Source organism: Stigmatopora nigra, chromosome 10 (assembly GCF_051989575.1).
Source record: "Stigmatopora nigra isolate UIUO_SnigA chromosome 10, RoL_Snig_1.1, whole genome shotgun sequence".
NCBI classification, from domain to species: Eukaryota; Metazoa; Chordata; class Actinopteri; order Syngnathiformes; family Syngnathidae; genus Stigmatopora; species Stigmatopora nigra.
The window spans coordinates 8,150,241-8,164,302 of NC_135517.1; the positions used below are offsets into that span (position 1 = coordinate 8,150,241).

General features: G+C 40.0%; 1 protein-coding gene across 2 annotated transcripts; it reads left to right on the forward strand.

Moving 5' to 3' along the window:
* Window positions 1-398: 398 nt before the first annotated feature.
* taf4a (TAF4A RNA polymerase II, TATA box binding protein (TBP)-associated factor) lies at window positions 399-7,104 on the forward strand. Of its 2 annotated transcripts, XM_077725810.1 has the most exons (15): window positions 403-1,530; window positions 2,318-2,448; window positions 2,519-2,638; window positions 2,933-3,007; window positions 3,132-3,251; window positions 3,320-3,409; window positions 3,487-3,699; window positions 3,795-3,936; window positions 4,018-4,120; window positions 4,401-4,570; window positions 4,655-4,785; window positions 5,046-5,171; window positions 5,299-5,355; window positions 5,647-5,769; window positions 5,994-7,104. In XM_077725810.1, the coding sequence occupies exons 1-15, from the start codon at window positions 1,023-1,025 to the stop codon at window positions 6,153-6,155; spliced, it is 2,271 nt and encodes a 756-aa protein (XP_077581936.1). In that variant the 5' UTR covers window positions 403-1,022; the 3' UTR covers window positions 6,156-7,104. The 2 variants fall into 2 exon arrangements, with proteins under 2 accessions (XP_077581935.1, XP_077581936.1); XM_077725809.1 differs by having other exon boundaries at window positions 399-1,530; window positions 3,795-4,120; window positions 5,997-7,104.
* Window positions 7,105-14,062: the final 6,958 nt, after the last annotated feature.

Sequence of the window (14,062 nt, forward strand, 5' to 3'; positions counted from 1 at the left end):
ATCTAAAAGCATGCAGGGTAGACTAGTCAGTAACCCAACTAGAGGATGCGTGTTTCCTCTCAAAGCAGGTGTGACGCCTATTTACTACAGCAACTTCACTTTTCTGGCCACAGAAGCGGAGCCATCTTGCACCGCGTCTCGACCGTGCCTAAATACCCAAAACATACTGTTAAGTCCTTAAAAGTCTCCATCTGCATTCCACACCGATGGAATACCGCAGCCGTGCAAACAAACGGTTGCAGGATTGGCTATTTGACGAAAACACTCTGAAACCACGACCGTGTTTACTGCGTAAAACGAAGCCCCTGGAATGACAGTTGCAGCCATTAGGACCGCCTTTTAGGCCGCACAACAGCCAATCACAGCCGAGCTGAGCACCTCCAACAAGACGCCGAGTTAATCAACGCGCATGCGCACATCCGCTGGTACGCACAGTAGCTTCCTTCACTTCTCGCTAGCTCGCGGGAGAGTAAAGATGGCGGCTGTCCCGGGTTCGGTGGATGAGCTTAAATTACACTCAGAGGTGAAAAAAGCCGTAGTTTACCACGCTGACCGCTCCGTAGACTCGCCATTCTTCTTCTTGTCTTACAATAACCACTGGATAAGGCGCGTGTTATTCTTTCATTAAACATTGCTCGCCTCTGGGCAAGACCGTAGCGCGTCGCGTGTACGTCCACTGAGGACTTGGGTCAAGAAGATAGCCAGCCAGACACGACTAGTTACGTATACTGTAACTACTAATGCCGTGTTGCTCTCCGCGTGTAAGAAGAAACACGCTGGTAGGGGGAGATGAGTAGATTCACCAAAGCCTAGCTCCATCACTTTCTTCGTTGTTTCTACTCCGAACAAGTTGGAAGTGCATGGAGTGTCAACCTAACGACGTCCCCATGGTTAGTCGGCGGACTTTGCCACGGGACACGAGGCTGGCAAAACACTCATTATCAGTGTTGGTGTGATCGACCATCTCGGCTCGTCGGGGAGGAAGTGGGCTTGTACTCGACGAAGACATTCGATGAGCGACTATGAACTGTCTGAGTTCAGGAAGTGCTGCACCTCCGTCGGGGACTGCGGCGGCGGTGCCAGCTTGCAACAACAGCTGCCCCGTGACATCCGTCAGTAGCGTGTCGTCCAAGGGGTCGATCGCAGGCGTCGTGGCCCCCTCGTCAAACTCTGTCATCCAAACGCCCCTCCCCAACTCGCAAGGTGTCATCACCTCAGGTCCGACTGTGACCCCGACATCAGGAGCTACCGTGACCCTCGTCAGACCTCCTATGCAAACCGCGCAGTTAGGTGCAACTTTGAACGGAAACAATGATGGGATACGGACAGTGTCGCCCACGGCTAAGGTGGAACCCCCCACCGTCGCCTCCGCCCACCTTCAAGTTGCAGCCAAACTGCCTGTGACTCCTGAGCTTGCCGGTGCCCCCAGAGCCGCCGGCCCTGGTGGGGTCCAAACTCAGATGTTGTCACCCAGGCCCCCCCTGACATCCACGGGGCAGCCCAGTTTGCATAACATCCAGCTCCCCCCTGGTGAGTGTACCTTGTATATTCCACTTTTAGTCGCTCGGTGTATAATTCCCCATCAAACAGAAACAAGCTCAAAGCCACTAAGGTTACAAATTGACTTCATATGACGCTTTTACCACTTAGGTGTGCAGCTAGGGGCCAAAACGAGCCCACCACCAGAACAAATCATTTGCAGTATTCCTGTTTTATGCTAAAATATCAAAACATCAATTTGTACTTTTTCAAAATGTTAAATTGATGTAAGCATTTATTCCTTACAAGCTTTTTAAACTAAGTCACAAGTTGTGGAGCAACAGGTTTTCACTTGCTTCTGATTTCCAAAAATATACGTTATAATTTTTTATGTAGTATATGTAATATTAACCTTATGGTTTCACTGTCATAATGACCATAATCAAAGATATGGACTGTAATACAAAAAAATAACACTGGTGATGGTAAACATAATTCTTTTATTTATTGAAACATGAAAACACTGCTCAGAGTTTAATAATTATTTATTAATAATGTACTGATTTAGAAAAACATGTATATACCATTCAATGAAATAGCACCTGTTGAAAACGGAAGAATATATACCAGTAAATGTAATAATATCTGTTGAAAACGTAGCAACATATATACCACAAGTGTAATAGCACCTGTTGAAAATGGATGAATATATATATATATATTTATATATATACCATTAAATGTAATAGCACCTGTTGAAAATGGAACAGCATATATACCATAAATGTGATAGCACCTGTTGATAATGGAAGAACATATATTCTCTACCTTTCTCCAGGAATGGTGCTTGTACGCAGTGAGGCTGGACAGCTCTTGATGATACATCAGCAGGCGCTTGCCCAAATGCAGGCACAAGCTTTGGGCGGCATGGCACCCCGAACCGCTGCACCCAGCATGCCTCCGGGCCAGGTTGTTTCACATGAGTTTAATTCTTCCCTTTTCGTGTTGTTATATGGCTTTTTTTTTTACTTTTTACCAGGTTCCTTTGAACACCATCATCAGCAGACAAGCATCTCCGAGCACCATGATCCGACAGGGCTGTCCAACTCCGACATCGTTGCCTTCCACTACTACTCTTCATAGACCTCCTGTCTTTCAAGTACCTGAGTCTGAATCTTTGAATACAGTATTTTTGTCTATTGAGGATGATAGTAATGTAAACACATCCCTGGTATTTCCAAGTTAACTTGAATCTTAAAAATGCTCATCTTGTAAACCAAGTTGACAAAGTTAATCCTTGTCATAATGTAAGAAATTAAACAGATATTTTACAAAAATCCAATCCAACAGAAACTTTGGTGTCAATATAGTTGCTAATAATTACACATTTTAACGGTCTCTATTTGCAAGGCTTTTTTATTAACATTTATTAAGCATTTATTTCTGTTCTTAGAGTTCAGTGGGGACAGCCATACCAGGAATGGCCCAGAGAAGCCAAGCAGCTGCGACCACAGTTACTATGAGTAAAGTGAGTTATGTCAGTGGGATGAACGACATGTTGAAAAACCCTGAAAATGCCTCCTTATGACGATAATACTTATATGTCTGCTGACAGTGAAACAAAATCTAAATGCACCCCTTTCACTTTTAAGGAGACAATGGAGAATGTCAACAAATGCAGAAACTTCTTGTCTACACTGATCAAGCTGACTTGCACCGGCAAGCGATCAACCGAGGCTGCCAGTGTGAAACAGCTGGTTAAAGACTTACTGGTGAGAGGCGAGAACAGATCAAAGTGTTTTTGGCATCTGCCTATTTATTCAGCTATTTCTTTCATTAGGAGAGTAAACTGGAAGCTGAGGAATTCACCAGCAGACTATATAAAGAGCTTAACTCATCACCCCAGCCATATTTAGTGCCTTTCCTTGAGGTAATGCATTCTGATTTTCATATACTACTGCATTTCACGACCCAACTCAAGGTTGATTCTTGCCTCTTTTTCTGCAGAAAAATCTTCCCGCCTTGAGGCAACTGACCCCAGACTCAGCAGCCTTCATTCAGCAGAGTCAGCTTTCCCAAGCAGCCCCTAGTTCCGTCTTGCCCTCCTCACCAAGTCCTACTACCGTCGTCCTGAGTAGCCCCGCACCTCGCCTTGCCGCTCAACTCAACAGACCCCAGCTTCAGCCAAATGTCAGCAAACCCGGACAGACGCCGTCAATCGTAAATATCTGCTACTCACAGTTTGATAGTAGTAACTTGATGTTTTGACAGTAAAAGGACACATTTAGTGACTTAATCCACATCTCGTTCTGCAGGTCCTCACGCCTCAGCAGCAGAGAGCAACGCTGAGACCTCAGGTACCGTTAGCCGTGTCCCCGATGATGAATATCAGGAATCAGGCCCCTGGTCGCATCGTTTTGGGACAGCCGCAGGTCCATCTTAAAGAGCTGCAACCTTGTGAGCATATCACTTCACAGTCAACTCGTGATGAATTAATGGTCGCATTTAAACAGTCTTCTGTTTCTCAATTTTCGGCAGTTCCTGCAAAGTCACTCGGGACAAGCATTTCTAGACAAAGCTCGGTTGCAGTCGTGACTCCAGCGCAAAATAATCGGCTGAAAGAAGCGGCTGCTACTTTCAAGTAAGATGATGACGCAGTTTAGTCCAATTGATGTACTCAATGTAGAATTGTATTAGGGTTATGCTTACCCTGGACTTAGTTAATTTTGCTGAAGAAAAATGATTAATTTCTTAGTAAACTTTGTGTCATGAGCAAATCTATCTTTTTGTTAAGAAATATTGGGAGAAGTAACATGATTCACTTGTATACCAAGTAGTAAATGGTGTAAGCCTTTTTAATTGAATCTGTTTCTATGAGTACAAGTGGTTAAAACTTAAATTGCTGAATACTTTACTTGCAGGGATGACGACGATATCAACGATGTAGCCTCCATGGCTGGAGTAAACCTTTCTGAGGAAAGTGCCAACATCCTTGCAACTGGTTCAGGCCTTGTAGGAGCCGTGACGCATTCCTGTAAGGATGAGACTTTTATTTCCTCCGTCATGTTACAGAGGAGAATGCTGGAAATTGGTAAGAAATGAAGTTGAAATGAGTTGCTGGATGTAGCTCTTAATGCTTTTCAAGATATAACCTGCAAAACTCTTTCTGTGTCAGCCCGCAAGCTTGGAGTGACAGACCTCGGTCCGGAGGTAATAAATTTGATCTCACATGCCACTCAGCAGCGCCTACGTGATCTACTGGAAAGAGTTTCTCTAGTGGCCCAGCAGAAAAATGTCCATTTCAAGGTTTGTGTACAGCTTTAATACTTTTAGAGTGGGCAGAGTAACACTATGTTTTGGGAAAAAATCTTGTAGGTGTCAACAGGTATTTATTTTTTCTGAACAAAACAGGGAATCGCAGACAAACTGTTTAACAGATTTTAATTGGACCAGATCAATATACAATGACAACAAAGTACATTTAGAATATCAGTGTTGCTCCGTTGTTGCTGTTTTCTTTTTAGGTTTCTTTCACTTAAAGAACTTTGCTTTTTTTCCCCTGGCAGGAGGAGGAAAACCATGAACAGAGCAGTGATGTTCGTACTCAGCTCAAGTATTTTGAACATCTGGATCAGTTAGAGAAACAGCGGAAGGAGGAACAAGAGAGAGAGATTCTCTTAAAAGCAGCCAAGGTAAGATAAATGTCCCCTGCTGAAAAGGTTTCTGTAATTGGGCGAGGCTTGTCAACTCATGTCATCACTTGCACCAAAGGTTGCTTTGCTTTTTTTGCATTGATGTTTCTTGTTTTCGTCAATGCAGTCTCGAGCTCGTCAAGAAGACCCTGAGCAACTGCGTCTGAAACAAAAAGCTAAAGAGGTGATGTGGCGCTCTGCTTTAACCTCCTAAGACCTGGTGTCCACATATTTGGACATTACATTTTTGGACTACAATGTTAAATTTTGGACTACAAGGGCCTGACGTCCACTTAAGATATGGATATAATTTTACTCAAACTACATCGTGTAAAAATATAATTCTTTTTTTGAGATCCCAATTAGAGAAATTAAAAACACATGCTTTGCAAAAGTTTGGGTCTTAGGAGGTAAATTAATTTAAACGCAGTGCAGTTAAAGTTTTTTTTTTGGTGGTGGTGTTCTTACCTTTCAGATGCAGCAGCAGGAACTGGCACAGATGAGACAGAGGGAAGCCAACTTGACCGCCCTGGCTGCCATCGGCCCTAGAAAGAAGAGGAAGATTCCTGAAACGCCTTCTTCCACTGCGGTCACAGAGGTAAAACCTGCAATATTCGGAATCAAGTCACGTTACCATGATTATCAAAACACAACGGTAGTCACATTTTGAAAAAGCCACATAGAAAACAGGACTCTTCTCTCTTAGTCAAGTGATAATTTGTAGGACACTATTTCTTCTCCTTGTATCCTATTCCAAAACGATTTGACTTTAAGTACAATTTATGGCTAATCTATTCACCTCTGCTCATTTCTTTTGCCCAGCAGGGATCAGGCGCCATTATTTCAGGGGGCGTCGGTTCATCGAGTTGCAGACCCACACGACAGCGCATCACGCGGGTCAATCTCAGGGATTTGCTCTTCTGTTTGGAGAACGAGAGATTTACCAGTAGATCCAATTTCCTTTACAAAGGCTTTCTCAAATAGACTCTATCAACAAAGAGAGGAGGCCGAACGGAGTGTGCGGGGAGACTGACCCCTCCCAACACACTTGGTCGGCGGGCCCATACCAGGCTCCCAAGGAGACTATACGAAACTGGGGTTCTTCACTTTAGCAGATAAAAGGACCTGCAACAGTTTAGTATATACTGTAATGATAAATGAAGTCACCTTTCTACCTCCCCTTTGATGGCTTTTTTGACCTCCTGAGCAGCAATGGACTCTCTGCACCTTCTATCTGAAAAAATCCGATTTGTTAATGAATGTGATTAATCTGATTGATTTTTCATTTTACGCTATCATGCACTCACTAGTTTTCTTTGTTGGTAAGTGGATTACAATTTGAAGCACTGAAGGCAAACAATTAGTTTTTAACTAAACACATTCGTATTAAATCATTATTTTTGGAGTGAATTAGAACATTTACTTTTACACCGCGTGACCTACTGAATAGTCTTTTTAAACTATATGCCACAGCATCTGCTGTAACATTGTAAATATCTAGCCTACTTCTCAGACTAGATTTTGATTCATATTTATTAACCAAATTTCTTCTTGAATAATTAATTTATATAAGGCATTGTGTTTACTTTAAATGTATACGTTAATTTCTCTTTTTCTTTCAGCTCATTGTGTGTAGATTCGCGTGTGTGAAGTGTGCTTCAGTTCAAATAACATCTGTCTCAATTTATATAACTCAAGGTGAAGGCAATTGATTTTTAATTATTTTTTAAAGTTCCCTGGCACAGTTCTACTTATTCTCATAGCCAATGCAATTCTAATGATATATTTTTTGCTATTCTAGTAGCTATAATTGGAAATGTATATTTGTAAATGTTACATATTTTACATGTTTTTAATAGAATTTATCCATATAATGAAACAAATGTTTTCACAATTAACATTTTTAATAAATTAACATTTTGCAGTAACCTTATCCTTTGTGCTACTTGTTATTTCCAATATCACACTAGGGGGCAGTATTACACTGTGAATCCAATACAATTCCTGTTGACCCTGGCTTTTTATTTTATTTATTTATTTATTTAAATTACCTCCACTGATGAAATTGCTTTATACTACGTAGTTGCATTTTTTTTAAACTGACCTTGGATTAGCAGGACAAACTGAAGCTCTTCATATTCATACAAGAATTGGGTCTACTCAGCATTTTAGTTATCTATAAGAACTGCACGCAAAGTTTTATATTTACCTGTGATAAGACTGATGTTAATTATATTTAGTCAATGAATACTTAACTCACCTCATCTTCAGATCCGCTTTATTCTCATTAGAGTTGCGAGGGGTGCTGGAGCAAATCCCAGCTGTCTCCGGGCCACAGGCGGGGGACACCCTGAAATGGTGGCATAAATCAATGTTTGGCTGAATCAGACATTATATTGTTTCTAATGAAGTCAAGAGTGAGTCTTAGGTATTTATATACTTGAACTACATTGCTAGGATTAGAAATCTACCTGGAGGCCCTCTACTATCAGTCCTGCAGGCCCTGCAGCATGTGGCCCGCCACATCATTTTGTGCGGCCCGGGAAAATTAATCATGAGTGCCAACTTTCTGTTTTAGGATTGGATTTTTTAAAAAAAAAAAAAGTACAATAAACCACTTTTTGGTGTCAAAGTGGCGGCCCGGGGACCAATTCTGGCCCGCCACATAATTTTGTGCGGCCCGAGAAAGTAAATCATGAGTTAAGGAGCTTATATTGTCGACGGTGTGTTGAACCAGGCATTAAACTAACAGATTTGTTGGCGTTTTAGGCTCTATTGATTCCTAAAAAATATCCAGTAGCGAGTTAAAAATGCACTTAGGCTAGAAATTTGCCTCATGACGCTTTACCTCGTCGTCCATCCATAAATTTACACATCGTATCTATGCCCAAATTGTCCAGCCATATTGAATGTGGAAAAGATAAGCTTGCTTACCATGCTCCACGAGGTGGTTTGTCCTTCCAACTCAATGTCCATGTTTTGAAGATGACGTGGAACAGTTGTGATTTTTGTGGTCTTGATGCTATAAAACAGTATGTGTATTACTACAATGAAACTCCAATGCATCTTTAAACTCAAAGAGGGATGCTTTAATAACTATAGCATCCCTCTTGAATGAATGAACTACAGTAGAGTTCATACATTCATTCATTTTCTGAACCACTTTATCCTTACCAGGGTGCTGGAGCTCATCCCAGTTGACATCTGGCCAGAGGCAGGACACCCGGAATTGGTAGCCAGCCAATCGCAGGACACAAGGATACAAACAACTGCCACCCTAGTGAGAATAAAGCGGTTCAGAAAATGAGATGATATGAGACATATTAAACAACTATAACAAAACTACAATCAAAACCCAATAAGGCACTGAATTATTTCTTTGTTTGTTCTCACTGGTTATTTCGAAACCAAATAAAACTGGATTTTGGTGCCCAACTATAACCCCTGAAAAGTTTATAATGTTATGGTATGGTCAACAAAGACAGGCTTTGGTCTTATTTTCATTCATTTTCCAATTTGCTTCATTACATAAATTCTGGCATGAACATATGTGTGTGGTTTCAATGGCGTGATCAGAGGAGGGTCAGGGTTGGCCCCCTGATGAAGCTATTTTCCACCCCACTGCTTAGTACAAATGGTAAAAGAAAGCCAAATTAGACACTATAATTACTAATCCCTGTTCAGAAATGTCTTGTATAATAATAAAAAATATTTATTTTGCTGTGACATTAAACAACAATACATGTGCTGAAGAGTTTTCTCATCAAAATGATTGATTTTTGTAGGGAAATGTATGGTATGGCTTGTTTCTCTACTAAGTTAGATTCGTAAATGTCGGTGCCTGCTTTTCAGTAGTATTATTTTTGTTTACAATATGTACAATTATTGGCTAATTGAATCATTATACAAAATAAACCATAATTGTTGTGAAACTTAAACATTTTAACTGTAGTTTTGTTAGTTTGTGGGAACCAATCATAGAAAAAAAAACAAAGTATACATTGCAATGTACAAGTATAGATACCAAAGATACAAAAGTACTTTAGTTTTTGCAGTAGCAGCATGCATATACACCAAGGGATTGAATTGCCAAAAGTTTTGTCTTTACTCAAAACTGCATCTCCCTGAAAGGGTTATTGCTGGAGGAAAGCTCAGCCTGATTAAGAGCTTTGATACACTCACACAAGTCAGTCTGATAACGGTGAGACCTCACCCATTTTGCCTCCAACCAATCTAATATTTTTCATGGTAATCCCCCTTGCACTCATCAACACCGCTGCTCTTTCAGACTTAAGTCCACATAAGCTCCCACTTGAGTGCTCGAAGCAGAGCAGCAACAGGGGATGATGAGGTTGCCTAGCGACGCCTCAGTCACTGCACCCCGAGGGCGTTGGGTAAACACCCTGAGCTTGCCAGAGGGAACAACAGTGAAGTCACATCAATGTCTTCTTCACTTCAAAATTTTAAGACAGCAGTTTTGCAAAGAAAACAGAACAAGTTGGAGATATATATTTTTAGTTTACAGTATGACCAGCACTAAGGTTTCCTTTCAACAACTACGTTGATTGGATGCTTTATTCTGCACTGCAAAACAGGTCTGTGAAGTCAATAAAATATCTTAAGAGCCGCAAATGTACCTTTCTTATGAAATGATAATAAATGAAAAAAGCTTTTCAAGGTCCATGCATCAACAGCATCACTCTGTTTGTCCTGCTTAACGACTCCATTTCCTATGTGTCCATGACCTTACAACCCTTGGGTTAATGCTGACTTGAGGACTCTTTTGTCACAAGGTTGACCAGGGCAGTTTGCTTTGGCCCACAGATGCTATTATAGGCCCAGTGTTTATGACTACTGTTGAAATGGGTTTGTAAGTATGGTGTGCACCTGCGGGCTATTGATGTGGGGGTTAATAGACTGTTGCCCTCTTTAATGGGGCTACATCAGGTCTGGCAGCAGGCCGTGGCAACCCACAGGAGAAGAACATCCCATTTACGAAGTCATTGCATTGGCAAAGGTAGGACGGGAACAAAATGTGTTGCATCTCCACTCAAGGTTTTTAACGCAGTGCAATGTGTGACATGCGTGTCTCTTGATGGAACTAACAAGCTGGTCTTACAAGATACACTTGCTGTTGTACCGACCTGCGTTCAGTCGTAGAACACGTTAGGTACGTGCCGACAGCGTCATTAAAAGAAAATGTAGAAAACAATAATGCTCCGATTTAATGGACTGTCACCACAGTATTGATTTAAGAAGCATTGTACAACATTGAGGCAGCCAAGGGGCACATATTTTACATTAGGAAAAAAATTCATGGCCCATAGCCGTTCTGGACTGAATGACTCTCTGGGCAGAAAGCCACACTACTGCTTCCAGTATGTTGAGGGTATTGAGTGTTGATGTCTGTTAGGGTGCCAGTTTGAGGCCTACCCAGCAGAAGGCGCCATTTATTTGTCATCATTCACTTTGATGTCTTCAAATGATAATGGGATGGGGACTCAGCTGTCCATTATCAAAATAATAAATCAAAGTTTGTTTTTTTTCTCCCCTGACACTCGTGTCGTCCAGTGGAAAAGTAGATGACCTCATTTATACTGTCTAAACACTATAAAACTATCATACCTGTCAACTCATACGTTTTATCGTATTTTATACGTTTTTTGATTATTTCAAATTGTTAATGCCGTATAAGAACTTGTGTATGGTATTTTTTGAGTAGTTTTTCTGTAAAATTGATTCAGTTTCGCCCATTTCGGTCACTTGTAGCAGACGAAAACGTCCTCTTTGATTACTAATGTTGTCATGCTTTAAGTATTATATGCCCACGCGCATTCCAATCTCACCTGTCGGACTTTTCAAATTATTTCATTCCATCTTTCATGCTGCTATTTGGTTGCTTAGGCCTATTTCAGCTAACAAAGATGAGGTGCACCCTGAATTGTTGACACACAATGACACACAACCATTCCCAAAACGTTTTACCTACGGACAATTTAGAATCCATCAACTTACCATGCTTGTTACAGATGTTGATAGGCATGAAATGCATTCAATAATCACACCAATTCGTGATTTTTCCCCCTGCATATCTTGGGAAAAAACACACATTAATTATACATGAAATGTTTGAAGGAAAATTAGCATGAATTACATCTCGCGCATTTGCGATGGAACAAGGAGCAAATACACAGTCCATTACGGCATAGCGTCAAACTGTGACTAATCATCGTTCATTAGGCAGACTGTCTCAAAGCTTGTCGTTCTTCCCTGTCATGTTACTGTAATATCATCATAACATTTACAATCATAATCCCAGACATGTGTGATGATCAATTATTTATATATACTAATGACTTTGCTATACATCTATTATTCATCCTAGGCTTTGCTCTGTCCTCCTGGATTGAGGCTGACAGGGGGAAATGGAAGGGCAGATGGGAAGGAGAGCTTCATTGTACACTTATGGACGTTGGAGTCCAACTTGTTGAAGAGCCAAATAATCATCTCATACCATTTAGGAGGAGTGTGTTTTAAATGGCTAAGGCCAAACTATTCCACAAAGGGTAGCAGCGGGTGCAAGGGTTTTCTTTTACACTGATCCAGCACAGACAGTTTAACCGATGAGGTTTCTTCTGAAACCAGCAGCCCCTGATTGAAATCAACTGATTACACCAGATTGGAATGAAAAGCAGCACCCACTGCAGCCTTTGAGGACCAGTTTGGACACCCATGGGCTAAGTAAGGTGAACATATTTAGTGAGATCTCAATGCCTTTCTACTTGGGTGGTTTACTACTTATAAATATTCGTATCATTCTGTATGTATATATGTATATGTGTATATATATATATATATATATATATATATATATATATATATGTGTATATATATATATATATATATATATATATATATATATATATATATATATATATATATATATATATATATGTGTATATATATATATATATATATATATATATATATATATATATATACACACACATATATATATATATATATATATATATATATATATATATATATATATATATATATATATATATATATATATATATATATACATATATTATATATATCATATATTTATATATATTCAAAGTCATCATATCATTAGATTTGGTTATTTTTACAATGTCTGGGAGATTGTTTAACTGATTCATATGAATGTTCCTTGTGAGACCTTGTGCTAACAATGGGCCACTGCACCATATGCCGGGAACTAAATGTAGCTGATAATGTGTGAAGGGCCTTAAAAATAAATACCTAAATAAATAAAAGAAAAAAATACACATTTTGCTGAATGTGTATCATATTCACTTAGTGACCTCAAGCATATAGCAAGGTAAAATAGATTTCAGAAAATATATCCATTCAAAAACCCAACTTTCCTTTGGTTCCGTTTGAAGTTACTGTTCATATCCCTAAAATTTGAAAACAATTCACCATCACCATTACTTATGCACCAGCATTATTAGGACTAATGGATTTGGACTGATGCGGTTGAAAAAGCCCTGCCATAATGGAGTCAGTGTTCTGGGGTTGGATAAGGAACATAATATTATCTCCCACACATTCATAACTGATCTGCTTGATGTCACTTTACTCCTAATCTAGCACTTTTGTCATCTTGCACGCAACAGAACCTCTCTTGAACAACAGTCTCACTAAATGAGTGTGTTTTTGCACCCAGCATGACAAGCAACAGCTTGTGGAATTGTTATTGGAGCAGTTCCAAGAGCTAAAACCCAAGAGATTCAACAATGAAAACACGTAGATTTGTTCAAAGAGGAGAACTTTATTTACAACCCACACAAGCTTCTTTCTGGCTTTTTCCCTGCAGCAAAATCAATGTCTCTGCACTGCCTGTTGTTTTTCAATTTGACGTCACTTTCTTCCATGCTTGTCCCCAAGAAACCAAGTGTGCTGCCACTAACATCTTCAAATACTCTTACTGTAAAAGCAGATTCTCCCGATTCCTCATATTCATTTTTTTCTTTTTGTACACAGGTATGACAAAAAAACCGAAATATTTCCCCCAACAATTTTCCAACAACTATATTTCTTTGCCTTGATCCGTCAAGCCGCTGACCCCTCTTCGATCTTCCTAATCACTTCTCCACATGGTCTACCTGCAGATTGCCACCACCTCATTTTTTCTTCTTCTTTTCCTCACTGCTCTCCGGGCGTCTCATTAAAGGCGCTCTATCTAATGAGATTACGCCTTGGGGATTAATGGTGTGGCTAATTGATAGACACGCAGCTAGAGAGGATTTAAAATCCCTTTAAATCCCCACTGGGTTTATGGGCACTTCAGCTGACTAATTGAAATCACAGGAATGGACACAAATATAGTTGTTGACCTCCCACACACTGCAACTTCAGTGCAACTGAGATCCAGTAATCAACTTATTAGTGGGTCATTTCTTTAAAAAAAATTAAGTTACAGCCTACCACAAAGCAGTCAAGATTCCAATTAATTCAAACAAATGTTGCAGTATAACCTTGCACTATCATATTAAAACCACAACAAAAACAACTCTAAAATAGGGTCTGAAAACCATTCTCTAACTCCATCAAAATGACAGTGAGAAATTGCAGACAACCCAAAGATGATAGCAATCCAAAAAACAAAAAAATGTCTCTGATTTAAATGTGCATTCTTGACGCCACTCCAAATGTTTTCTGGACAAACTCTTGGAGAAACAGGCTAACATCTGACAAGTGAAGCTCTTAAAAAAATAAAAATGCAAAGACCACTGATGGTGTGAATCTCAAATGGTTTCTGAAAACTGACCGTCTCCTTTTCATAAGCAAATCCGGGAATCAGCAGCAGCTCTATGACAGCTCAGCAGATGCATCCTGTT

Coding starts and splice junctions, on each gene's coding strand:
- taf4a (XM_077725809.1), top strand. CDS start 1,023: ATGAACTGTCTGAGTTCAGGAAGTGCTGCACCTCCGTCGGGGACTGCG. Junction 3,252..3,319: donor AGCTGGTTAAAGACTTACTG/GTGAGAGGCGAG, acceptor TTCTTTCATTAG/GAGAGTAAACTGGAAGCTGA. Junction 4,786..5,045: donor AGAAAAATGTCCATTTCAAG/GTTTGTGTACAG, acceptor TTCCCCTGGCAG/GAGGAGGAAAACCATGAACA.